The sequence below is a fragment of the Ricinus communis genome, chromosome 1 (assembly GCF_019578655.1).
Source record: "Ricinus communis isolate WT05 ecotype wild-type chromosome 1, ASM1957865v1, whole genome shotgun sequence".
Lineage (NCBI taxonomy): Eukaryota > Viridiplantae > Streptophyta > Magnoliopsida > Malpighiales > Euphorbiaceae > Ricinus > Ricinus communis.
This window is the reverse complement of record NC_063256.1, coordinates 5724179-5750202: the sequence shown is the minus strand read 5'-3', so window position 1 is coordinate 5750202 and position 26024 is coordinate 5724179. Positions and strand designations below refer to the sequence as shown.

The window sequence follows — 26024 nt, the reverse complement described above, 5'->3', positions numbered from 1 at the left end:
TATTTGATATTTATTTTTATTAATTAATAAAAGAATACTTACTTTTTATAAAAAATAATAATTACAAAGACTAACCGTCAAAAAGGAAATCCATTTACCCTGATACTTCTCCTAACCTTTTCAACAGTACAAAACGTGACCTTGCTGACTATTCAGCAATCCTCGTGTGTCACATGGTAAATAAATAAAATAGATAAAATATATAGAAAAAGAAAAAATAAAATAAAAGAGCCTGGGAACAGCTATATCTATGATGAGCATACCATACGCATCTCTCTACCTCCTTCCTCTCCTAAATTATTCATCACCACATTTGACCCACACAACTCGATGGCCATTTCTCTGTCCAACAATCCTCTTCTTTTCCAATCAGAAAATTGTTTCTCTACACCATCTCCTTTAATTAGCCGTACGAAATCTATTGATTTCGCTACCAGAAGTAGTACACCTGCTATTACTATACCTCGAGTTTTGTCACCACCAAACGAGTCTTTATCCTCTATTATTACAGAGCTAGAAAAAGAAGAAACCCTGCAAGAACAAGAATTCCTCAGTAGTTACTCGGCAACTCATAGCAAACGAGAATCTGGAAGAAAATTAGCTAATGTTTGGAGAGAAATCCATGGTCAAGATGACTGGGTAGGCTTACTCGATCCAGTTGACCCACTTTTACGATCAGAATTAATCCGATACGGCGAGATGGCACAAGCTTGCTACGACGCTTTCGATTACGACCCTTATTCCAAATACTGCGGCAGTTGCAGATTCGTTCGGCGTAGGTTTTTCGAGTCACTTGGTATGACACATCATGGCTATGAAGTCACTAGATACCTCTACGCTGTAAATAATATCAACCTCCCTAATTTCTTCAAGCGATCACGGTGGCCTAAAATGTGGAGCAACAAAGCTAACTGGATTGGATACGTCGCCGTTTCTAACGACGAAACGACTAAACGTTTAGGCCGCCGTGATATCACCATTGCCTGGAGAGGCACAGTTACGCGTCTCGAATGGATTGCAGATTTGATGGATTTTCTCAAACCCGTTAACGGCAACAAAATCCCATGTCCAGAGCCAACAGTGAAAGTTGAATCAGGGTTTTTAGATCTCTATACAGACAAAGAAGTGAACTGCAGATTCTGTAAGTTCTCAGCTAGAGAACAGATTTTAACTGAGGTTAAACGGCTGACAGAAATGTATGTTAACGAAGAAATAAGCATTACGATTACAGGACACAGTTTAGGCAGTGCTTTGGCTATGTTAAGTGCATACGATATCGTTGAAACAGGGTTGCACCTAATGCAAGATGGCAGAGCTTTGCCGGTTTGTGTATTTTCATATTCGGGTCCCCGGGTCGGGAATGTGAGATTTAAGGAAAGGATAGAATCATTAGGAGTGAAAGTGTTGAGGGTGGTGAATGTGCATGATGTAGTGCCTAAGGCTCCAGGGTTCTTATTTAATGAACAAGTGCCGCCGATGCTGATGAAGCTGGCTGAAGGATTGCCGTGGTGCTATTCTCATATTGGAGTGGAGTTGGCTCTGGATCATAAAAACTCTCCGTTTTTGAAAGATACGGTTGACCCGGTTTGTGCTCACAACTTGGAGGCTCACTTGCATTTGCTAGACGGGTATGTTCTTTTCTCTTTTTGTTATCTTTTCCATTTTTCAAAAACAAAAAATAAAAATAAAAATCACTTAGGTGAGGCATATAATTGTTAGGATCAAATAATCAAATATATACATCAATTATTTAATATCAACATATAAATTAGTTATATATGCATTTACTTAGAGCAGGTAAAAATCATAAAAAGAAAAAATGAGAATATTGTCGAACTCAGTAAGACTAGCATATCACTACTGAGTGAGGGCCTACCTTAACCTCTGGAAGTGATAATTGATTATATGACAGTCATTATCTGAAGCAGTTTTCTTTTTATTTATAGAAACCATTTCTGTTTCTGTAGCATATGATATGAACTACTGCTTGCAGATGACCTTTGTTTTCTTGAAAGAAAAATATATATAAAATAAAGATTAGTATCTATCTTGAGATCTATATATAGTTCTAGTTGAATACTACAACTGCATAATCTCAGCAGGCTTACATCATGTTATATAGGACCCACTGGGTCTCTTTTATTACTATAAGCATGGAGATCTTTTTGTATTAAGGCTGGAAAGCCATTTCCAAGAAAGGAGAAACTGTATATTATATGAATATGAAAAGATCAGATTTCCCCAGTATCCATCTATTGCTTGTGCCCAATCCAATTAGTGGTAGTTAGGAATGTGACAACCAGTGTCTTTCTAATGGTGAGGTGAGATCATAATCGCAGGCAACTTGGAGGAAAGGGAAAAGAAAAAGATAACTCTTAGGAAGTACTACTTTTTCTAGTTTCAGATAAGAGGACTTGAATTTAGAGTGGGAAAAAAAAAACACTATTCAGGGTGAAATCAAATAATTAGCATCGTTCTGCTTTGTGTCTGTTGAATTGGAAATGTAAATTGCATAAATTACTTTCTTTCTCAAAGCCATCTTATATGGTTTCACACCTTGTTGGAACAATAAAGACCATTTACCTAATAGATGACCAGTCCAAGATCCAAGTTCCAAAGTCCAACCCAACTCGTCTCTGACCATCGAGGAAATTTACAATTTCTGAAAAGTAAAGGATATTATAGTCTAATCACTTGAGAACATTTTTTTTATTCCAAATTGAATTATTTAACATTCTTGAGATGGGTGAATACAGCAAAGCAAGCCAAAAGAAAAGAAAGAAAAACAAAAAAGAAAAAAATGGTACCCAAGAAAGAGTTGAGTGTATTTTACTCATGTATATATGATTTTGTTATTGATTTGTACAGATACCATGGAAAAGGGCAAAGATTTGTACTGGCAAGTGGAAGGGACCCTGCATTGGTAAACAAGGCATCAGATTTCTTGAAAGATCATTACTTGGTTCCACCATTTTGGAGGCAAGATGAGAACAAAGGCATGATCATGAATAATGATGGCAGGTGGGTTCAACCTGAACGCCCTAAACTTGACGATCATCCTTCTGATATGCACCATCATCTCAAGAAATTAGGCCTTTCTTCTTCTGAATGCTGAGAATTTCTTTTATCATTCGTCAGGCAAAATGGGTTGATTAGTTAATTACTTGACGCTATTATTTATAAATGTAGAGAAGAGTTAAGATCTAGGCTTTCTAAAGAAAATGTAATATATATTTACTGGACTGGACAGAAATGATGTAAACATGAAAGGCGTAATTTGTTTATTTGCCAGTTGGCCAGCTAGTTTTTGGAGTTATGAGATTTCATTTGGGGGCTAATACTTGGGGCCAAGTCCTCTTTTATTTTTCATCAAACTTCTTTTTTTTAAAAAGAATATTGATGTTCAAGAATAGATAATCCGATTGATTTCGTACTATTAAAAGGCTCATTTATTATATAAATTTGATCTCATATTATTAAAAGACTCGTTTAATAAAATGTCATAGTATTTTTATTTTTAAAAATAACTGTTTCAATTAATTCTTTAACTGTTCTATTAATTTTGAAAATAAAATTGGCTTTTAGAAATTAAAATCAGCTTTTTAATGTTTCTCAAATAATTTGTAGATAGCATTGGAATAATTATTTTCCCCTTTGAAGCGGATGCTTAATGTTTTTACGATAAGGGGATATTACCTTAAAAGTGGCATCAGCATTTATTTATTTTCTTTATATATTTCGTTTACGTTTGAGGATTTCTGTCATTTCCTTTTTCTTCTTTGCATTTTCTTATTTTCCATAAACTTATTTGTGAACTCTTCGTATGTTTGAAATTTATAAAATTTAAGAATCAACGATCAATATTTAGAAAATAATAAAATCCTCCGCTATTTTATATTAAAATATTATTCAAAAAAAAAAAACTATTCAATATTAACATACGAGATAGACACTTTTAACTCTTGAATTATAGCACAGTCATTTGATTTAAATTTTTATTTATATGTTGGATTAACTTGTAGAGTAATAATATAAATAAGTAAAATTAAGATATCTTTATTGTAGTGATAAACCAGAATAACTATTCACTAATCAATCTAATTCCAATATAATCTTGTTATAATTCAAATATGTATTTAATATAATTTAATACATTTCTAATTCAATTAGAATTAATAAATAATTGATCTAATTGCATCTTTGATCAATTTGAAACCCTTAATCAATAATTGTTTTTTCGGTGGATTGGTCGACCCTGTTTGCTATTTATTGCTGGATGATTTTGAAAAATCATAATTTTAATATTTTCGATGAGAATTTCTCGCATCCTCCTAACTCAGTTGTTTCTATTATTGCTAAAGCTCTTTACTTTCTGGAAGCTAGTAATGCTACGTGTTTGTCCAAGAAAGTCGAGAGGACTTATAAGGACGTGTTTATTGGTAGAAATCCTCTTGATGTTGGATGGGTTAATACAAACGGAGCCTTGAGGCAAAGTTTTGGTCGTGCCGCCTCTAGTGGTGTTCTTCAATCTCATGATGGTCGGTTGATAACTGGTTTATGGCAAACTTGGGTAGTTTCAGAGTTCTTATGGCCGAGTTATAGAGGGTGTATTATGGTCTAAAGTTGGCATGGGATTGCAATGTTAGACAGGTTGAGCTCCAGGTGAAACTTGGTTGTTTGATATGCTTACCAATAAGGCTATGGTCCCCGGTAATTTTTGCTCTCTTTTGTAAGAGGTTAAGGATTTTTTGAGTCATAATCCGATGGTGTGTGGCAAGCACATTTACAGAAAAAGCAATTCTCGTGCAGAATACCTGACTAACGAAAGCTTTGAAGTTGCCCATGGGTGCTCAATTGTGTCGATAACCCCTCCCGCTTGACAGGAGTCGCTTCTGTAAAATTTGAGGGGTGTCTCTTTCCCTCATTTATGTTATGTTTAATGTGTTTTTCTAGGTTGTTGCCTGTCCCTTTATGGAAAAAAAAACCCTTAATTAAATTAAAATCTTATATATATTATAGATAAGTAATTAATTGAAATGTTATTTTCCTTAAGAAATTGATTAATTATTGAAAAAAAAAATGAAAACCAAATTTATTTATAAGTGAACACCGAATGTTAGCGGGTTGTAGGCCCAAATTCATAATGATTAGGCCCAGAAGTTGCAGAATTGAGTTGGTGAGAATTGTGAAAGAGAAGGCTAAAACCCTAACCCCTTTCATCCCCTCTCCCCTCTCCTCAGCCGTTACCTTTTTGTTTTGTTTTATTTTTCTTTTGAGGAACTCCCCAGCCGTTACTTATTATCGTTCGTCTTGTGAAATCCAACCGGCGTCGTTCTCCTAATACAGAAAGTTCTTCAGAAACCGAGTGGTTTGTTGGGTTTTGTTTGTCTGAAAAGCGCTTTTTCTTTATGGTATAAATTGGTTAGATAAGAGGTTAGGGGTTTGAGAAAGGTGTATTCATTTTGATGGGATACGGTAACTAGATTGTTAATTGATGTTTATACTTGCATTTCTAATTATCTATACTCATTAACAGCATCAAGGTAGCTAATTAGGCTTAAATTTTCTTGAGCGTGTGTTGTGTGCTTCATTATTCATTTGAGCTGTTTTTCTGGGCACTGGATAGATTTTATGTATTTGTAAATGCTGGAGTTCTGCAACTCTTTTAATCTTTCATTTTATCCTACATTGGTGGAGTAGGTCTTGGAATAGATTATGCTTTAGTTTGTTTATACTATCTCCAAAATAAGGGATATTTAGCTTGTTACAAGTTTTATAGAAGTTCCTCTGAATTGGGTTTCAATTTGCAGGCAGTGAGAAAGCGATGAGTTTGATTTCTCAAAATGTGGGCTCTAAAAACAGAGTCAAGACTAAAAAAGAGGAGACGGATGGACCTGCATTTATGGAAGGGAATGAAGAGAATAATGAGGATGGAAGAGACTCTGAACTGGCTATGTCGAGGGCAAAAAAGAGAAGGAGAGAAAAGGAAGAGCAGTTGGAAGTTGATGAAGGAAAGGAAATGAAAAGGCTGGAGAACTTTTTATTTGGATCCCTATACTCCCCTATTGAATTTGGAAATGATGAGGAGGAGAAGGCCCATGATGAGGTTGAAAATGGTTCTGCTTTGTTCTTTGTGGATCGTTCAGCTAGTACTGAACTGTGTGTTTATAAAGAGGAATCTGAAGTCCTTGAGAAAAGTGACGTTGACGAGGAACCCAGACAGCGAAAGCCTGTCTGGGTTGATGAGGAAGAGGCAAAGACTACAATTGATATTGCTCACACTAATAGACTAAGAAAACTGAGGAAGGAGGACAGTGAGAACTTGATTTCAGGTCGGGAATATGTTGCTAGATTAAGGGCTCATCATGCTAAGCTAAATCCAGGCACTGAATGGGCCCGGCTGGATTTACAGTCAAGAAATAATGGTTCATATGACGATGAATCTTCAGATGAAGAAAATGGCATTGTGACTGCACGTGGTTATGAAGTTGCTGAAACTTTTGATGATGTTTTTCGAACTAATGAAGATCTTGTAGTGAAGAGCAGGAAAAAATTGTTGCCTGGGATCCTCGAGTACTCGAGACTTGTAGATGCAAATGCTCAGGAAGCATCAAATGGTCCAATAAATTCAGTTCAGTTCCATCGGAATGCACAGTTGCTACTTGCTGCTGGATTGGATCGGAGACTCAGGTTTTTTCAGATTGATGGGAAGCGGAACACAAAAATACAAAGCATCTTCATTGATGATTGCCCCATTCGCAAGGCATCTTTCTTGCCTGATGGTTCACAGGTGATTATAGCAGGAAGAAGAAAGTTCTTTTACAGCTTTGATTTGGTGAATGCTAAAGTTGATAAAATTGGCCCCCTGGTTGGCAGGGAGGAGAAGAGCTTGGAATTTTTTGAGGTGTCACCAGATTCTAGTACAATTGCCTTCGTGGGGAATGAAGGTTATATCTTGTTGGTGTCATCCAAAACAAAGGAACTCATTGGAACTCTAAAGATGAATGGGACTGCTCGTGCTTTGGCTTTTTCTGGTAATGGACAGCAATTACTGAGCCACGGAGGCGATGGACAAGTCTACCACTGGGATTTGAGGACAAGGACGTGCATTCATAAGGCTGTTGATGAAGGCTGTATAAATGGCACAGCGCTTTCCGCTTCCCCAAATGGGAGCTTGTTTGCTGCTGGTTCGGACGGTGGGATAGTGAATGTCTACAACAACGAGCTTTTTTTAGGTGGGAACAGAAAACCAATCAAGACAATAGATAATTTGACCACTAAGGTGGATTTTATGAAATTTAGTAACGATGCTCAAATACTAGCTATTTGTTCGCACATGAAGAAGAACAGTTTAAAGTTGATCCATCTCCCGTCATATACTGTGTTCTCTAACTGGCCTCCTGGGAACACGACCTTGCATTTTCCCCGTTGTTTGGATTTCAGTCCTGGTGGAGGATTCATGGCAGTAGGAAATGCTGCTGGGAAAGTGTTGTTGTACAAGCTGCATCATTACCAGCATGCATAGGGCAAATATACGATGAAGTTATGTTTGTTTTGTCCTCTACTGTTGCATTGCTTGGCACCTTTGATGAAGCCAAATTCATATTTATACAACTGGAAGGTGGTTCATGTATCTCTTTTTTTGTCTTTTTTTCCCTTTTGGGGCATTGAGTTGATCGGCGAACATTAGTGAATTAAAGATTGCCTTGTAGCGTTGCTTAGAGCTGCATGTGATGATCTGGGGAGTTATTGTAGTTGTTTGATTTTGAATTTTCCAGTTATACATCACCCTACTAAATTTTGTCTTTATATTAATTGACAATCAAATCTTTTAGGGGTTTTATAGACTCAGTTTTGGATGCCGAGGGGTTTAACGCAATAAAGTTGTATATCAGTAATGTAATTGCTGGTGCTGCATCTCAGATATTTTGGCTTACTTTTTGCTATTTGATGAAAAAACTTTTCGACTTTTGCTATGATAAGTATGTTTAAAGTTTATGGTTACAAATGCTTTCCTTATGAATACCTGAGACGTAATTTGCACCTAGTATTTAGATTATAGACTGGATAAATCTTAGTCAAAAGTTGACGTAACATGATTATAAATTGCATAAATAAGAGTAGGGTGGCCTGTTGATATTAAATAAGGAAAAAGTATATTATGATATCGAGCAGCATAAGAGATAAAAGATGGCACTTCTTCCACCCGGCTCTCATCAAGTAAAATAGCATCATTGACATCACTGATTAAAAGTTTTAGCAATTTCGCGAGACGTTCCAAAAGCATTCGGGCCAGAATTTAATAAAAGCATGTAAGCAGCAATAACAAATTTACCAGCACACCAAGCATGGATGGAGAGGGAAGGAGAAATACATTATTCATCTATAAGTGTAACTAATGAAAAAGTGTTTTCTGTGAAAGCAAAAAGAAATAAATTACGACCAAAAATATTTCAAAAAGGATCTCAGTTCCAGTCGCTGCTCCTCATTCTCATGTTTGGAAGCCATCCATATGATTATGATACACGCTCCTTGCTCCTTCTAAACAGCTGAACTCTTTCGCTCATTCCTCCCAACAGGACAAGCCTACCATTTAGGCATCATCATCACCACATGGCAGCATCCAGGTCACTGTTCCGCAACTTTTTCACAGTACAACCTGCCCAGTTGGTTCAGATTTATTAACGCATGAAAACCAATAGAATAATTAACCCTTTAGTTGATTAGGGTGAGCTACAGAGATTTTCAAACAGCTTTAAAGATACCAGCTGATCTATTTTATTCTAACAATCTTTCCAGGAGAAGATTGAGGGGCTGTCATACAAACTGTTTAATGTCTCTTATCTTTGCATGTCTGCTGGAAATGGCCTTAGCAAAAACTAGTCTCAACAGGATAAAATTCTAGCGAAGATAACTAAATGCAGAAGATCAGGCTTGCTAGTAACATGCATCCCATAGCCAAATAATTTACTTCCTATTTTGTACTCGGGAAGAAATTAATAGATGATATCTACAAACCATTAATATGTAAAATAAGTTGTACGAAACCATCCGCACCATAAAGGAGTTGCTGTATAATACAGCAATACACCAACTAAACTCCTGCTGCAGCTTTAACCTCATGATCTGTCGTTCCCTGGAACAAATTAAAATAGAGATTCAATGATGATGGAATCATTAAGAACATGAGATACATGTTTGAGATCAGAAAGGAATCGGTTAACATCAACTCCAAATAAATCTGAGTGATGAACGCAAGCTTGGTGATACATGATGCTAGAGCAATTCACAATTTCAATACCATTTTCATGCCAAAGACATTATATAAACACAGATCTACCTCTTAATAATTTGATCAGACAAGTTTTTAAGGTTAATGTACTAATGTCAGCAGCTAGAGAAAACTCGACTCAGCATTCATGTAGTAGTGTAAGGACTGCCAACAAATACTCTCTTGATTCATTTAAGATAGATTTCGCCCGTGGATGGAGAACATATTTTATCACAGAACTCGATCATAGTCTGATTTCTTAACTTACCTCGGATGGAGGATCTGCTCGTATTTTTCGTGTAGGAGTCCTCATAGTGACAAATTCCTCAGCTGCGCTTGGGTGAATACCTACTGTAGCATCAAAATCTGCCTTAGTCAAACCAGCTTTTATTGCAACTGCAAATCCCTGCAAATTCAAGTATTAGAGAACCATTTGAACTCCAGATTACAAGAAATTATACAGATCTGGAAGCATTGATTGGGGCCAAGGCACAAACCTGCACAATTTCTGGTGCATCTTCACCACACATGTGCAGGCCCAGAACTTTGCCTGTCTTTGCAGAGACTATTAATTTCATGAAAACCCTATCTGGAAGCCCTGAGAGAGTTGCCTTCAAAGGCCTGAAGTTTGCTGTGAAGGCATCGATGTCACCATATTCTTTTACAGCCTGCAATAACCCTCATAAAGTTAAGCACAAGAAGTAGAATCTCAGCTGCTGAAAACACAAAACAATCACCTGCTCTTCAGTGAGACCAACATTCCCTATTGGCGGTTGTGAAAACACGGCAGACGGAATTGCTCTGTCCAAAAAAAGAAAAAGAAAATCAGAAGTGGGAAAACTGTTAGGATTTGTTTAGGAAATAGAGGAAAATGTTGGGCCCACTAGAAACAAATTTGTTGGCTGCATGACTCATTTTCCTCTTCTGCCCCATATTCTGTTACCTAAACAAATTTGTTCAGGTAACACAGTGTTAGTTACCTATGTACGATGTATGACCATACTAACACCTGCTGGAACATTTCAGTGAGAAAGGAAGAACAGGGTACATCAAAATTTCCAAACATGGGTTTAAAGTCCACTCATTTCAATATATATAACTCAGATGCATAGACACATCAATACCATTGGTTAGCATCAACTTATCTAATATCTAACATCTTCCAGTAGTGATACTATTACTCAAAAATGGGCGAGTAACTTATAAACCTTGTACAAAGTGAAAAACCTACTTTTCATCTGTCAGTAATCACCTATCACAGGATCAAGTTCCATCTCCCTATATATCACTAATAAATAAATAAATAATAATGTAAAAACTCGCAAATACACATCCCAAGTCAGCTACCAATTGTCTAGACATTGATAGAAGATTTAGAAAAGTAAAAATGTATTTTTTACATAAATTATGCTACTTTTCCACTTCTAGAGGATGTAGAACCATAATTTCAACTACTTAATAAAGAGGAGCCATCAATCTAGTGTCCAAACCTCCATGCCTGATACCAATAGGGAGAGAGTGAAATCCCGAAAAGGTCTAGAAGTGACTATATGTGATACTACAAAAACTTCCAATCCAACTTTGCTACTAACTGAAGACGGATTGTGACAGAAAGTTCTGTATGAGCAGTAATAATCCATTTTTTGCAAAATTGATTACCTGTAATCGGGTTTTGTTGGCTCATTCAGAAACAGAGATTTGGCTAATGCTCCCCCTTCCATTAAAGCAACTGGAGTCAAATTCACCCTATCTGTAACATCACCAACTGCCCAAATGGAAGGAACTGATGTCTGTGAGTATTCATCAACCTGGACAATAAAGTGATGAACTATTAAGGACATGCAGAACAGAGGGAAACAAACAATAAGGGAAATCAACCAAAAGATAACCAAAATATTAAGGATACCTCTATCGCTCCATTCTTGTTCATCTTTACTCCCACTGTCTCCAATCCCAAGTTCTGCAATGCAAGCCAAACTGGCATTACACTTTTTCTCTCCTCCCACCCAATACAAAAATAAAATGGACTACGTGGCTTGGGATTTACCAGGTTGGCACTTGTATCGATTTACACCAAAAGCAAGAAAAAAGATACAAGAAACTGAAACAGCTAATACCACAAATTTCATTTTCTTTAATTTTAATTGTAGATTGGCATAGTTAAGGAATTGACCAAATTCCTCCATTGAAGCCTTTAGTGCCCAAATTATCTCAGTGTGACAAAACAAAAGGAAAATATTCCGACCTTTGTGTTAGGCCTACGTCCTGTTGCAAACATGATATGGGAGAAGCCTTCAACCGTTCCTTTGTTGGTCTTCAGCGAAAGAGAACCATCTGCTGCTTTAATAATAGCCTGAGGTGACTCCTCAGTGTGGAATTCAATCCCTCTCAGAGACATTTGTTCTGCAACAAAATCTCTGATCTGCAAGGAGCATATAGATGGATAATCAGTTGCGAGGTAAAGATAACTGTGTATCTAATAAAATGATAGTAATAATCGTCATTATTACCTCATCATCAAAGCCCCTCAATACTTTTTGCTGTCGTATAAATACATGGACATCACTTGTCAATCCATTAAATATACCAGCAAACTCCAAGGCAATGTAACCGCCACCAACTATTGCAATTTTCTCAGGCTTTGATGGCAAATCAAGGGCAGCATCTGAATCTATTGCATATTCACTTCCTGGAATTTCAGGAATAAATGGACGCCCCCCAACTGAAATTAATATGTGCCTTGCTGAATAAGTTTTCCCATCAACATCAACCGTGTGAGGGTCTACAATCTGCACATACTCCAACGTCGTAAGGGCTTGTTTGTAATGAATGAAATGCAATAATTTAGTTGACTCGAGTTATTCTTGAAAATCATGTCATTTTCAGCATAGTTCTTTTCTTCCAAAATGCCTTATTTATCTTTCTTTTTAAGGTTGAAAGAAGTGAATTCTACTAACTATGAACTTTCCAAGCACCAGGATTACTAAAACGTATTCAATTAAATAAAAATGAAAATGAATGTATGTTTAGACTTTTCAGACAAATTCTAAATGCTAATGCTAAAACTAGAAACAAGAATGCTTTTCCCAGCAAATTAAGTTTAGTGAGAAATCATTTCAAAAAAAAAAAAAAAAAAGTTTAGTGAGAAATCATTTTACCTTTCCGCGACCCTCAATTAAAGTGACACCAGCATTCTTTAAAACATTTTTATAAATTCCAGTAAGACGCTGCAACTCAGCATTTTTATTAGCCATTAAAGTAGACCAATCGTGCTTCGGTTCAGTCGCATAAGTCCATCCAAATCCATTACTCTCATCAAACTCATGCGAATATTTCGACGCATACACAAGCAGCTTCTTCGGGACGCATCCACGTAAAACACATCTACATTAAATGTAATTGAAAAATAAATAAAAAAATTAAACTGAAATAATAAATAATTTATATTACTGTTTTCTTAACTCACGTGCCGCCGACGCCACCGGTGGTGTCGGAAGATATAGTAGAGAAAGGAAGCTCGCAGACAGCAACAGAAGCACCGAAATTGGAGGCGAAGCGGGAGGCACGGACGCCACCGCTGCCGGCGCCGATGGTGAAAAGGTCGAAATCATAGCGGCGAGAAGGTTCGGCGCCATTACCGGAGTCCGCGCGGATAACAGAGAAGTGACGGCGGTGGAGAGGGAGAGCGAAGCGGCGAGAAGGAGAGAGAAAGGTCAGGGTTTTGGAAAGAGATAGAGAGGAGGAAGAGAGAGGGATTGGGATTGGGATTGTAACGGGGAGTTTTCTATAGAGGGATTGAAGAGAAGTAGCAGAAGTTAGCTTAGGTGTAGTCAGAGATGTAGCTGCCATTTTTTTTTAAAAAGAAAAAATATTGGTGGGATTTTCTGTGAAGAGAAATAAATATACCTTTCGGGGGTTGTAGAATGAGAAGATTTCTAGACCGTTCATGATGTGGGGTCGTCTTTAAGGTGCTTGCGGAATTCTTAGGTCTTCTTTCTTCAAAAGTTAAAAATTAATTAATAATTACCATCATATATCGTATTTTTCAGAATTATAATTTAGTAATACATCTAAATGAGATTTTTTATTTTTTTATGTCAATGCTATCTTAACCCGAAATTTTATTGTTCGATTGCTGATCTTAAATCATTGACCATTGTTAAACCGCTGTTGTTCGCGGGAGCCAACAGGTGCAGTGCATAACAGCCTCTAGAAATATGATCAATCACAAATAACCAAATATGATCTGAAGATAAAATCCCCAAGGACCCAAGTATTTGCTCACTGAGTTTCTTAACGCACCAGCAAAAATTATAGGATACCGTCTTTCTTACATTCAGGCATGTCAATGCACAAAATTTAACGAATCACAAGTAAATAGGCATAGCTGTATGGTCTAGAAATGAAATATGTCGGCTAAAACATATAATGAAACCACTCATTGACATTGGCAATTGACACCGCTAACCCATTGTTTTGGCTTTTGTACTTAATATATAGCAGCCTTCAGTTTCAGTGTGAATGACCAAGAACTCATTTTTGCATCACTTCCCCCCAGCAAGTCTTTGCTTAGAATTTCACTTTTATGAACATAGAAATATTTAACACCGCAGAAGGTGATGCAGCTGAAAACTTATACCAGTTCTATTCACATCTTAGCCATCAAATTACGAGTATGTATACTGCTAGATATGAGAACCTAGTTCTGTAAACAGAGGCAACAGATAAGGGTCAAGAACCAAAGCCTAGTTTTTAACTCTATCAAAATCCCTTCCTTTCTTAAAAAGGTAAAAAGAAAAAGTCAATACAGGCTTCAGCCTTCACTTGCCCCCACTTGGGTCCGCCGATCCACCCTACTAACAAACGAACCAGAGACTCTTTTTATTTTATTTTTTAAAAAAAACAATGAAAAATGAGAGTTTCTGGTTTGACATAAAGGATAGGAAATTAATAAAAGAAAAAAGAATCTTAACCTCTACAATGAAAAAGAAGAAATTTCTCTCCAAGCTTTTAAATTATAACTCTTTTTACAGGGTTGATTAACCATTGCATGAATGTTCCACCCCAACCACCTGAATCCAAAGAAAAGATAAGATAAGCTACAATTTCCAAATTTTTCCTGCATCACCACCATGAAACAGGGCCTAAACCTTCATCATCAATAGATCCCTGCATGACCAAAATCAGATTAGATAGTCACTGAGAAGTACTTCTCCTTAAGGGGATGAAATTTAAGAATAGCACTCTAAAGGTAAAATTTATCCCATGTTCCAGACGGAGACGATAAAAGTGTCATCAGTCATCAAAGAGATCAACTAAATATATAATTACCTTTAGGAATGAGTATGCTATCATCTTAGTATTGCTTAAGGATATTAAGCAACTTATCTCAGAGAGAAGATCATGATTTAAATTGGGATATGAAAAGGAAGGGAACAAAATCATTTACATAACCATTTAATACTTCGAGCTGCTATTAAATTCATCTTCTGCCATAATTCTACTACACCCGCAAAGGCATCAAGTAATGACACTCCCAAAGGCAATAGATAGTGATGTAATGAAAATCTGAATGATAAACTCACTGTTATCACCATAGGAGCAAACGGCTTTTCTTGTTGCTCAAGTGGAACTGGAGGATACTTTACGCTGTCAACACGAAACTTGATCTGTCATTTGAAACCAGAAGTCAGAATAAACTTTCTCAAAGTATTAACTCGAAGCATAACTATATCAGTGTCATGATATACCTCATCTAAGCCATCAATATTGAACTCCATTTTATTGTCTTCCGAAACAAATTCCCAAATCCAAATAGCCTGATATCTGAAATTTTCTAGAGTTTTCTTAAAAAGAATTTGTACTGAAACACCTATGAAGTAAATGATTACAATGACAATGACAAGTAAGGTTGTACCAGAAGCGGAAATAGGGAAGCTTGGCAAAACGATATTAGTCTTACCTATTCTCAGGATCCTGCTGGGAATAAGATGGCTTTGGCAAACGATGGGATGGTATGTATATATCATCAAAAAATCCGAGTGACACTGTTGATTATGGGTTCAAGATCAGTATCCATGGACTGCACAGTTATAGCTTGAACCAATGACATGAAATGGAATTCAAGAAAAGAAAGATATCGGATTAACTGTTGCAATGAGGAGGAAACTTATAATCCTTATAGACTAGTAAGTTTCATTTTGCTGAACTCTTTCATCTTAAAGAAAAAAAAAAGAGAAGCATTTGTTCACTTAATGCATCCCTTAGTCAAACACTTAAAACTCAGATGCCAAATAATTCCAATAATTTCTATAGCACCCAGTTGGGTTACTTGTGCCACAGTATCACTTTTAAAATGATAAAGCTTGTGTTGCAGAAGAGATAGAGTTGAAAGATACATATAGAAGTACTTACAGCGCAAACCATCATTGTTAGATTCTTTAAGTTTTGCAACAATTATCTCTCCTACAAATGGACGAAACACGACTATTCTAAATCTCACCTGCCAGAATTACAAATCAAGTGAAACAACACATTTTATGAAAGAACTGTGGATCGTTCAGGCAATACTAGCCAAAAAAAAGGATCAATTTAATGCATCATATCTACCCGTTCAACATAACATGATAGAATGCTATGTAATTATCACCAAAACAAGCAATAAAACAAAGTTAGTTGATACATAATCAAATTTGAGAGCCTACTCCCCTCTGAATTAAACTGTATGATAATAGAAGTAGTAGTAATAATAATAGTAATCATAATAATAATAATAATAATAATAATAATAAGAAGAAGAAGAAGAAGAAGAAGAAGAAGAATAAACAAACTACCTAGAAACATCTAAACTGGACAAAGGTCTCACCCTCTTAGCTCTAGCACCAATATATCCAATGATTTCAAAATGTCACCTCTCTTTGAGACATCACGAGTAACTTATCAAGACTCTATTTGCCACATCACTTCTTTTCTATACCGATGAGCTAAGTTCTCGTAGTGATGTCAAATTTTCCATTGATTGTAAGGGTCAAATATCCCTTATGTATTCTGGTAACTCCTATCCTACAGTCTAGGAAAGAAAAATAATGAATATTGCATTAAAAAGTAGACTTAGCACTCACTACAATTGAAAGGCCCAAAACGTAAAAGAAACACAGAGAAGAGAAAGACATGTTGTGATTCCACTATACCGTATATGTAGACGCACCATCTCCAGGAAATATAAAGCCACCATCAATATGTGTGACGTCATACACTGAAATGCATAGCCCCAAATTTGCAATAACCTTCATAACAAACAAATATACATCAAAACAGAAAATAAAAGATATTTAAAAAGAACAGAAAGAAAAGAGAAAAAACCAAACCTTATCTAAAAAGATAATCTCAAGCTCTTTCTTAACAGCATCTTGAAGAGGCAGGCTAAGAAGGGAAGGAGGTAAACGCAAAGTGTGTTCTATTTCGCTTAGATAGAACATCACTTCTTACGGATTTGCTATCCTTCTAGTGTTCTTCAGTTCTCGTTGCCGTCAGTAGACAAACGCTAATCCCTCTGTAAAACCCTAAATTGTTAAATAGTGGAGTGGCATATGCAGATTAAACTGCTAATAGCTGGGTCACTAAAAAAAGTTCACTATGAATCAAAAAAAAAAAAAGCTCACTAAACAGCACGAATCTCTTGTCATATCGCGTCATTTATTATTTAGTTTTCAGTTAAAATGAAAGATGCCATTATAATTTTATCTAATTATTATGAAAAATCAGATCATATTTAAGACTTTTTTTATAAAATGATTGAAATAACAGTACAGTTCTAAGACACTAGTTGCAAAATGCTAACTTAAGAGCCCTAATTTTACAAATCGAGAACTGTAATATCAATAATTATGGTAAGCAGGAGAGGGGAAGAACTTACAGTCGTGAGCGCGCGAAACGGGGGTTGCTAGTGGAAGATGCCAGGTTTAATGTTTTAGTTTATTATAGCTTATTGCTACGACGTCGTTTAACATCTTTTTTTATGGACCATTAGTTCATTTTCTTTTTGGAAAAATAGCCATGATCATTAGTTCATTATGATTATAGCAAGCCACTTTAATAATTTCATTTTTAATTAATTTAAAAAATATGTTAATTTTATTTTTAGTAATATTAAACATCAATGGGTAATATATATAAATATATAAATGAAGTTAAATGAAGTTGCATATAAGAAATATATAAATTTTATTAAAAAATAATTGAAAACGTTTGTTAAATTAAATTAAATATTGAAATATTAAATAAATAAAAACCATTAAAATTTAAATATCTAGATATGATTTTTAGCGTTTTGTAAAGTAACTTATTTCTTAAGGTTGTACATAAATTATCAGTAGGTTTTTCCTACCATCAATGTTTCTTTTAGTACAGTATTTTTCTAAGAGGTATTTGAATAATTCCTGTATTAAACTATCTTTCTCATTCATTCATTAACATCATTGCATCAAAGCAACTGAAGGATTAATGGAGAGATAATATTAGTAACGAGAGGTAAGAAAAAACAGGGCACACAAATTGCACATATACAGGAAGTACTGCTAAAAGAAAAGAAGAAACAGTGAAAATGGATGGTAAAGAAAAGGCCAAACCCTTGGCATTTCTTCTATATTCTTTTCAATAATGGAAATTATGACAAACAGTACACCCACCCACTAGAGGGACAATCCTGAATCCTCATCGTCATCAAGGGTGGAAGTGTAAACAGTGTAAAAAGACCAGATGAGACCAAACACACCCAACAGAATCCAACCAAGAAGGTTGTTGCTCAAACCAAAGGGCAGTCCAGTTCCTTCAGTGCTCAATCTCTCATCCACCAGAGCTAGGGCTGGGCTCGACATGGTTACACCACATATAGATGCTATCAGCGACGCACTCATCCCCTTGTTTGACCTACTTTGTTGCTCATCCATACAACACCTTACGCTTCCTCGCTTCATTGCCATGGCTGGCAAGTCTGGTGCCGTTTATGCATTTAAACAACACAAAATTCAATTTCATTCAATAATATAATGTTAGTGACGAATCCAAAGTTCTTACCAAGATTACGTGAGGTTGTGATCCCTGATGAACTCTTGTGCACAAAATTTGCCCGAGTGATAGATGAGGTTGGAGTGCTGGCAAAGATGGTGGCCATTTTTCGTGGATTTGGAAGAAAATGGATTAAACAGAGAGCAGAAATTGGCAGCAAAAGAGTAATAGGTTACAGGAGGTTTACAAATCAACATTATGAAAAGAAACAAAATCTGTCCAACGCACCACATGACATGGCTGGATAAGGGACCCCCATTTGATATCCGCTATCTAAGAAAGCCCAACCACGTTCCTCCACATGTCACATAATCCATTCAGGAGTTTGCAATCCAAGAATTCAACTGTATTCTACAAGAGACATTACATTCTGCGCAAGGGAAATCTTCAGACCCATTAAAATTTCTTTTTATTCAATTGGGAAAGCGAATATTCAAGGGGGAATTCCACTGACACCTCAACTAAACAGCACAAAACACAACGTCCAACATCACGTAAATAATTGCACAATCCTTAGAGAACCATGGGACTTTTCATCCACGAAATCTAAAAGCAGGAGAAAGAACTATAGTTTGAAAAGAGCGATACCATTTACTATAGTGAATCTTCTTTTAAAATGTAAGATGTTAAATCTAAACCAAAATGCCTGAACTGAGTTATGTACACTACACACTAACTACAAGTGACACCCTTATTTCATAACTTGACTCATCTACTCAGAAATTACAGCCGGCTTTGGGAGAGAAAAAATGGGATGAGATTTACAGGAGAAAATTCTCAAAGAATCAAGCGAACACGTTAGTTTTCCTATAAAAGGAAGTAATGAATGATGTTTTCTGAGCTCATAGAACGACTTGCCCCCTCTGATTCCAGTCATGAATGGATATTACATTGCTGTAAGTACGAAAGATCATAGTTCACATGTTTGCTCCAGTAAGTCTTGTAATTTCCAACACCAATATCCATCCATGGTTTCATGACTCCGTCATAGTGTAAGACTGCTGCTTGGTTAATGTCATCCTGTCCAACATCTGATTCATAACCAAGCCCTAATCTATGCCATCTCTTGTCCAAAGCAACCGTCTGATTATAAAAGGTTGCCCAACCCACTGGTAAGCTCCCAGCCTTCCACAATGGCCTTTTGTAGCCCTGCAACCAGTTCAAGTATTAGAATATTCACTGCAAGCTGACAAATCTATGTATTACTCAGAAGTGCACATGCGAAGATTACAAATGTATACATCAATCAAATATCTGGTGTGCAATTCCCTAACTCACCTAGGACAAATTCCAAAATCTTCTAATATACATGTAAAGAAATGTGCATTATAACAGACACACAAAGATCTTTACTTGTCAAACTAAAAAGGTACTTAATGCCATCATCAAAATGTCTGATGGGTTACATCTTGGTGGTATTGTATTGAAACAACTATCCCATCTCACCTACCTTACCACAGTCCAAAACCCAATAGACAACCATGTCTAGATACTTTGAATTGAATAGTTACCCTTGTAAATGTTCAATTTATAAGTTAATAAAGTTATATCCTTTCTTCAAGAACTCATTCTACATTTGAAAAAATATATATATATCCTGAGCACAGCACAGGTAACACAAATCCAGAAAGCAACAACAGAGACAACATAAATACATGACCCACATTAGCGAATAAGCACAAGCAGATGCATATGAAACAGCTTAACATACCTCTTGCAAATATTTATGGTAGAGAGCAGTTAAGTTCTGTCTCCTCCATTCTTTCAGATCAAATAAATTCATCCCAAATGCCCATGTGCATGCATTGGCATCAAACCTCTTTGTCACAAATGGATCTGAGAAATTGATGAACATATCCATCTGGCGATATGAAGTATCACTTTCCTGGCAAGTCTCTACTGCTCCATTTACTTTTCCATTCATATCAAGACTCCAAAGTCCAGTTAGGTCCTTTTGCACCACCACATCATGGTCAAACAGCACAATCTTATTCAGCAGAGGGAAGAGATCTGGTAGATAGAAACGAAGATGGTTCAAAGCAGAAACATAACTTGGATCATGTGAATTTTGCTGCTTTACTGTTGAACTATACTTGGTTGACAACCATCCAAAGTTGTCTATGCTCTGGATCTGAATTGTAGCTTTGCTGGGAGGGTTCAGTAAGAACCACATTGAGATGGCTGGGAGGTTGAGAGAATCAGTCACTACATGAAAAATTATACTCTCTGCATCCTGCCAGTAGTTAAAACAATAGTAATCTTAAACTTTTATCGCATTTGTCATAAAGTATATCATGGCACAGCAGCAAATTTAAAAAAATTGCGCACAAATATAAAGGTTGTCGAAGCAGAAAAGTAGCATCCTCATACTTGAAAAAACAATCTCAGTATTGAAGCCCAACTTCATGACTTGTTATAGAAGGCTAAGAATAAGACTGTTATGACCAATGCGGTTTACCTTGGCAGAGGAGACTGTGGAATTAACGACCACTGCACATGCCAGAATATTGTCAGAGAAAACAGCATAATGATGAAGATCTGGATCATGCACCCTTTGTTGGTTAGGAAATAGCCTCTTCCCTGGTGGCAGGTCAAAATATTTAGCTGTCAGCTGCATAGATAGGCAGTGGAGGCCTTTTGGTGTAGTCCTAGCAGCAAGGTTAATCAGAAATGTATTTTGATTCTTCTGTGCTCGAACTTGTTCTTCAGCATTGTAATTCATGGCACGGAGCTTTGCGACCATGTCAGAGCAATGAGGGTAGACACGATTTGCTTTGGACAGGGTAGTCTCCATAGATTTCATTTTCTGTAGTGCACTGCAAACAATGATGTCACATATAAAATCAATTTGGCTCATCATTCTTAATCAGAGCTTGAAAATGCTTCCAGAAGCAACTGTGGCATTTTCATTCAAAAGCAACATTACAAATTATCAATTTTCATAATCGATCAATTTCCAACGTTTGGTGACTTTTGCAGGAAAGCACAAACTGGTTGTGAAGGTACCTCCTTGACAAATCTGAGTTCTTCCTGGCTTCACCCATAGCCCGTTCTAATTCTTTCATACGCAACCTCAACTCTTTTACTAAGTGAGAATTACTGCCTGGCGGTGCAAAACTCAAGTATGCTTTGGCTCTAATCAGCTGATCTTTCATCTCCTTTACTTTCTCATCTCTATCTCTCCGTGTTGGAGTACGCACATTCTGATAACGATGAACTGTTGTTTGATTGGATCGCCACTGCAGCCAGATAAAGAAAATAATATGAACAATAAATCTTATTATTCCAATATAAGAACAATAGTCAATGCTTGTATCTGCTATATATTCTGGAATGTAAATAACATGCACAATGAAAGAAGGAAAATATGAAAACCAAATGAACATCCTGTTTTTTTTTGAAGTCATTAGTATCATATTTAAATTGCTCGTATGTAACAGAATCAATGGAACTATGCCGTGATTAGCACTTGCAACATAGTCCATTCCACACAGTCCTAGTTACACGTACAACCACACAAGTCTTTGATTGGATACAATGCCACCTGACTAAAGCAAAATGGCTGAAAGATACCTGTCCATACATCATTAAATACCTAGAAATCAGAAAGAACCTACAAGTGGTGTTTAGATGACCATGACAAATAGTGGGACAAAGTCGAGTGGACCTTTTTCATTCATGCCTTCTACGAAGCCAATAGAGTTGGCAAGGGACCAGGCATAATCATGAAATACACCACTCATCCTTGTGCATATTATATGATGGTGTTAATAAGACAGCTAAAGAAATTAAAATTTTGCAATATGTTCTGCTGCAAGACATATATCTTTGGCATCGTAAGCCATTAACTATTCTCCTTATATCAGTCTATGTCCTGACAATATGTAGTCCTTTCACATAAAAAAGGATATTTGATATTTACTTCACAGGACTGGATCTAGATATTTACTGAACTATCACTGTCAAGTATCCACCGCCAATACCCTTGTTTTGACCATATTCAGACAATGTATCAAATGCCCAACCAGAAAGTGAAACACTTCTAAAAAGGAAAAAGGCAACACCAAGAGTAACACCAAGCTCTGTCTCTAATACATGCAGAGATAGACAAGGCAGAATAATGAGTTAATGTAATTTATGTCGGATAGACAGTACAAATACATACAAATTGAGTTTCATAGAATTGGATAAAACAACTTTTGCAGGCATTACCACATGCAGATTCAAAAAATCAGACCAGTTTATGCAAATGATAAATCTAATTCTAAGTGATGCTATTGCTTATTACCTTCATGATGATCCTACAACCCATACAAACATCAACCCAAGTTTAGTAAAGGATACAGAAGTGCAATAACATGCACAGAGGCCTTTAAAACAATTACAAAGTGTACATGTACCTGATCATCTGTCTTGGTTAATACTATTTCCTGCTGAATATGGTTATCTTTTTCTTTCAATTCATGGCTAGTTCCTGAGACTCAAAAAGTTGCATATTAGATAGAAGTACGTAATCAAAACAGTAAGAAATAATTGAGAAAAAATAGAAAATGCTTCTGACCATTGCTTTTCAGAGGAAAAGTGATATTTTCAGCACTTTCAGATTTTTCTAAATCATGAATTGACTCTCCAGTATTTTCAGAATGCTCAGAATTACGAATTATCTCTTCAGTGATTTCAGAATGCTCAGAATCCTTATTGCCATCAGCAGAACTATAAGTAACTGCAGAACCGAAATCTTTCTCCTCGTAAATATGCAGTTTTGGACCTTTCAATTCTTCACCTTCTTCCTAAAGTGTAAAACAACCAGTTGACAAGGATAAAACCTAAAATAGCACAGAACTACAAGCAAAACAAAAAATGTAAAAGCAAAGCTAACAAGAAAAGGAACAATAATCTCAAGCTACCTGTTCAATCGCGTTAAGTATTACAGTATCTGTCTTATACTTGTGCACCTAAACAAATAGGATCAAAACTGAATCGTCATTCAACCAACCGTAAATATCCGCAGACAAATGTAATTTAGCACTGCTGAATAACATTAATACAATACATGAACTAACCTAAGTAGTTATTTTGAAAGTACTCTATTTATCATCAATCACTACCTCCAAGAGATTGATAAAAATCTCAAATTTTTATCTTTCAGTTGATTAGAAGTTAATTTCATTAATTTGAGTTTGTCAAATCTGGGATTCTCTCTCCCTTTTTCTTTTCTCTGTTTAGCAACCAAACACAGAGTACAAAACTGATATTAAAGTTAAAAAAAATAAAAATGAAGTTCTTACAAAAGTAGACAAGTCATCAGCAAACTCTTGCTTCCCTGCCAAAACAGATTCACATCAAAGATCAACCAACAAACACATTATTAATCAAATCAAGTGATTTATAGTTTAGATTAGAAAGTTCTGTTTCAATCATCAAAATAATATTCATAAACAAGAATACATTGAAATGTATGCAAAGAAAATTACCATCTGGAGTAAAATTTCTGAGCCTAGTGGAAACAAATAAGAGTGGAGAGAAGACAGTAAAACAGAGCAAGGAGAGGATTAAAATCCTCTGCCACTGATGAAGCAGCACTTTCTTCATCAATATCATGAAACCGTGTCAAAATTATAAATCTTCCAAAAAAGGTTATAGTAATAGATTCTATGCTGTATCTACTCAATCAATCGTTATCCAGAAAACACATTAATGCAAATCGGCAATATTCGATACTTCGTTGGCAAGAAATGGACAGAAAAATTTAGGGTTTCAGGAATTTCCCTTTTTAAAAAAAAAAAAAAAAAAAAAAGTGCTTTGCGTTTTAAGAGTTAGGAGTTAAAAAGTTTTTTCCATGCTCGGCCCTGTTGACGAGGGGGAGAGAATTTCTGAAAAAGAAACAATAATAATAATAAAATTCTGTGAAATAAAATAAAATGGTTGGGTCAAATAGAGGTTTTATAGGATGGGACTTTTATATACTTTGGGGTGTAGTTTAGTGATTCGAGAATGGAGAATGGGGAATGAGAACTGAAGAATGACGATGAGTGACGCACATGATGGCGGATGATGAGGACGAGTGTCAGTGGTGGCTAATCTGGGTGTGCTAGTTGTTGGCCCTGTCACTGTGTTTCCATTTTTAACGCGTAGTGACAACAATATCATAATAATTTATTTATTTATTTTGGCGCTCTCTGGAAAAAGATAAAAATGGTTTCCTATTTTCAGAGACATGTTCTCACCCCACTTTCTATCTTTGTGTTTTTCTTCTTTACCTGCATATCCTCGGAAATTTTGTTTAGCGTCAATTACCTCCTTCGTAGGAAAAATTAATTAATGAAATATAATATATGTTTGAAGAAAAGAAAAAAGAAACACGCCACGTGACATGGACGGCGTTATTTTCTTTTTTGTTTTCTGTTTTCATTTTTTTTTGTAGGTTTATGCATCCGTTTTTAGTGATTGTTGCAATGATTCAGGAAGTGTTTGCTGCACACGAATACGACAATTTTCCCTGAATTTATTTATTTTTCTTTTTTAAATCAGATTTTTTGTGAACCTACTAATTGTATCAAAGTAGAAATCAATTATGTGGAGATTTTTGAAATTTTCTCACCATGCAAAGTTAGGGTTTGGTGATCCAAAGCCGACCTAACTTTGAATTTCAAATTTTTTATTCTTAAATAATACATATTGTTATTAGCACGGAATTCTATTTATTTTATTTTACCAGATTATTTGCATTTATTTCCCCTTTTCTCTTCTGCCATCGATTTTGCTTTAATTGTTCCTTGTAACCAATTCCATTTGTTTCACGCAATTTTTATTGGCTCATAGATCCATCATTCCCTCTTGCTTTGATTTTGAATTTTCTGTAATTAGATACTTCTGTATCCACTGATGTGTTATTGTTTTATTTGTCATAAATTTATATAAAATATTGGGTTAAATAAATTTATTTTGCATGGTATAAAACTGTACGGCTTTGAAAGATTTTTGTTTTATTTATTTACCTATTGTTTTTATCTCTGATCTTATTGGTAATTTGTTTGATTTCTTTAAGCAAATAATCCGTTTTATTATTAAAAACAAGTCATTTAACAGTCAATATTAATATTATAAAAAAAAATTAATTAAATTTAATTCACTGCGTCATCTATAAATTAAATCAAATTGTATAGTAATATGTAATATTTTATTTATTATCATTAACCACTTACTCATAATTAAAAACTAATGAATATAAATATAAAATTTAATAAATAATATTATATATTATTATATAATTAATTTATTCTACATATGATATATATGGTAGACTAAACTACAAATTTTTTAATATTATAATCACTTTTATACAAAACATAAAAAAGAAAAAGGAAAAAAGAAGAAGAAGAAGAAGCAAAACATGTTGTAGGATGCCAAATAATCACGGATGAATAATGAGTGTTTCTTTTTGGAAGCTCACGGAAATTTTCACATTGAAATGAATGAGTTTGGAGTCTGCAATTTGGATGGAATGGGCTTTGAGATAAATTAAAAAAATAAAAATTGAGCAATTGGAAGTAGCCACCCTTTTGTCTCTCATTCAAAAATCTAAGTTCGATAATTCCAAAACCAAACTATGTCTTCTTCCCCTTTGAGTTGAGGATTCCAATCTCAAAATCAAATTATATTTTAATTAATTTGTTGTTTTCAAGAT

At 35.5% G+C, this 26024-nt stretch overlaps 6 protein-coding genes across 13 annotated transcripts; 2 read left to right on the top strand and 4 right to left on the bottom strand.

Moving 5' to 3' along the window:
* Positions 1 to 77: 77 nt before the first annotated feature.
* LOC8274731 (phospholipase A1-Igamma2, chloroplastic) lies at positions 78 to 3303 on the top strand. Its single transcript, XM_048369865.1, has 2 exons — positions 78 to 1628; positions 2869 to 3303. Exons 1-2 carry the CDS (start codon positions 331 to 333, stop codon positions 3113 to 3115), a joined length of 1545 nt encoding a protein of 514 aa, XP_048225822.1. The 5' UTR covers positions 78 to 330; the 3' UTR covers positions 3116 to 3303.
* Positions 3304 to 4466: 1163 nt separating this feature from the next.
* LOC8274733 (U3 small nucleolar RNA-associated protein 18 homolog) lies at positions 4467 to 7859 on the top strand. Of its 4 annotated transcripts, none has more exons than XM_048379667.1 (2): positions 4467 to 4710; positions 5811 to 7859. In XM_048379667.1, exons 1-2 carry the CDS (start codon positions 4683 to 4685, stop codon positions 7523 to 7525), a joined length of 1743 nt encoding a protein of 580 aa, XP_048235624.1. In that variant the 5' UTR covers positions 4467 to 4682; the 3' UTR covers positions 7526 to 7859. The 4 variants fall into 4 exon arrangements, with proteins under 4 accessions (XP_048235624.1, XP_015575890.2, XP_015575889.2 ...); XM_015720404.3 differs by lacking the exon at positions 4467 to 4710 and adding an exon at positions 5120 to 5411; XM_015720403.3 differs by lacking the exon at positions 4467 to 4710 and adding an exon at positions 5124 to 5368.
* A 416-nt stretch (positions 7860 to 8275) lies between these two features.
* On the bottom strand, positions 8276 to 13215 carry LOC8274734 (glutathione reductase, chloroplastic). Of its 2 annotated transcripts, none has more exons than XR_003079346.2 (11): positions 12738 to 13215; positions 12430 to 12655; positions 11782 to 12060; positions 11517 to 11693; positions 11178 to 11231; positions 10931 to 11079; positions 10009 to 10072; positions 9769 to 9939; positions 9540 to 9677; positions 9019 to 9136; positions 8276 to 8659 (listed from the first exon to the last, which is right to left on the bottom strand). XR_003079346.2 is itself a non-coding variant. In XM_002520940.4 (11 exons), exons 1-10 carry the CDS (start codon positions 13118 to 13120, stop codon positions 9095 to 9097), a joined length of 1683 nt encoding a protein of 560 aa, XP_002520986.1. In that variant the 5' UTR covers positions 13121 to 13211; the 3' UTR covers positions 8276 to 8659; positions 9058 to 9094. The 2 variants fall into 2 exon arrangements, 1 of the variants encoding a protein (XP_002520986.1); XM_002520940.4 differs by having other exon boundaries at positions 9058 to 9136; positions 12738 to 13211.
* Positions 13216 to 14128: 913 nt separating this feature from the next.
* LOC8274735 (DNA-directed RNA polymerase III subunit RPC8) lies at positions 14129 to 17386 on the bottom strand. 4 transcript variants are annotated; one of them, XM_002520941.4, is made up of 8 exons: positions 17187 to 17349; positions 16639 to 16823; positions 16462 to 16557; positions 15686 to 15773; positions 15234 to 15318; positions 15022 to 15097; positions 14857 to 14940; positions 14129 to 14440 (listed from the first exon to the last, which is right to left on the bottom strand). In XM_002520941.4, exons 2-8 carry the CDS (start codon positions 16747 to 16749, stop codon positions 14396 to 14398), a joined length of 585 nt encoding a protein of 194 aa, XP_002520987.1. In that variant the 5' UTR covers positions 16750 to 16823; positions 17187 to 17349; the 3' UTR covers positions 14129 to 14395. The 4 variants fall into 4 exon arrangements, with proteins under 4 accessions (XP_002520987.1, XP_015575848.1, XP_048235766.1 ...); XM_015720362.3 differs by lacking the exon at positions 15686 to 15773 and having other exon boundaries at positions 15022 to 15143; positions 17187 to 17364; XM_048379809.1 differs by lacking the exon at positions 15686 to 15773 and having other exon boundaries at positions 14129 to 14343; positions 15022 to 15318; positions 17187 to 17386.
* A 377-nt stretch (positions 17387 to 17763) lies between these two features.
* Positions 17764 to 18554, bottom strand: LOC8274736 (photosystem II reaction center W protein, chloroplastic). The gene is made up of 2 exons (XM_002520942.3): positions 18347 to 18554; positions 17764 to 18263 (listed from the first exon to the last, which is right to left on the bottom strand). Exons 1-2 carry the CDS (start codon positions 18441 to 18443, stop codon positions 17962 to 17964), a joined length of 399 nt encoding a protein of 132 aa, XP_002520988.1. The 5' UTR covers positions 18444 to 18554; the 3' UTR covers positions 17764 to 17961.
* Positions 18555 to 18705: 151 nt separating this feature from the next.
* On the bottom strand, positions 18706 to 24566 carry LOC8274737 (probable galacturonosyltransferase 6). The gene is made up of 9 exons (XM_002520943.4): positions 23812 to 24566; positions 23626 to 23660; positions 23245 to 23292; positions 22899 to 23127; positions 22738 to 22811; positions 21344 to 21576; positions 20796 to 21153; positions 20049 to 20570; positions 18706 to 19486 (listed from the first exon to the last, which is right to left on the bottom strand). The coding sequence occupies exons 1-9, from the start codon at positions 23936 to 23938 to the stop codon at positions 19211 to 19213; spliced, it is 1902 nt and encodes a 633-aa protein (XP_002520989.1). The 5' UTR covers positions 23939 to 24566; the 3' UTR covers positions 18706 to 19210.
* Positions 24567 to 26024: the final 1458 nt, after the last annotated feature.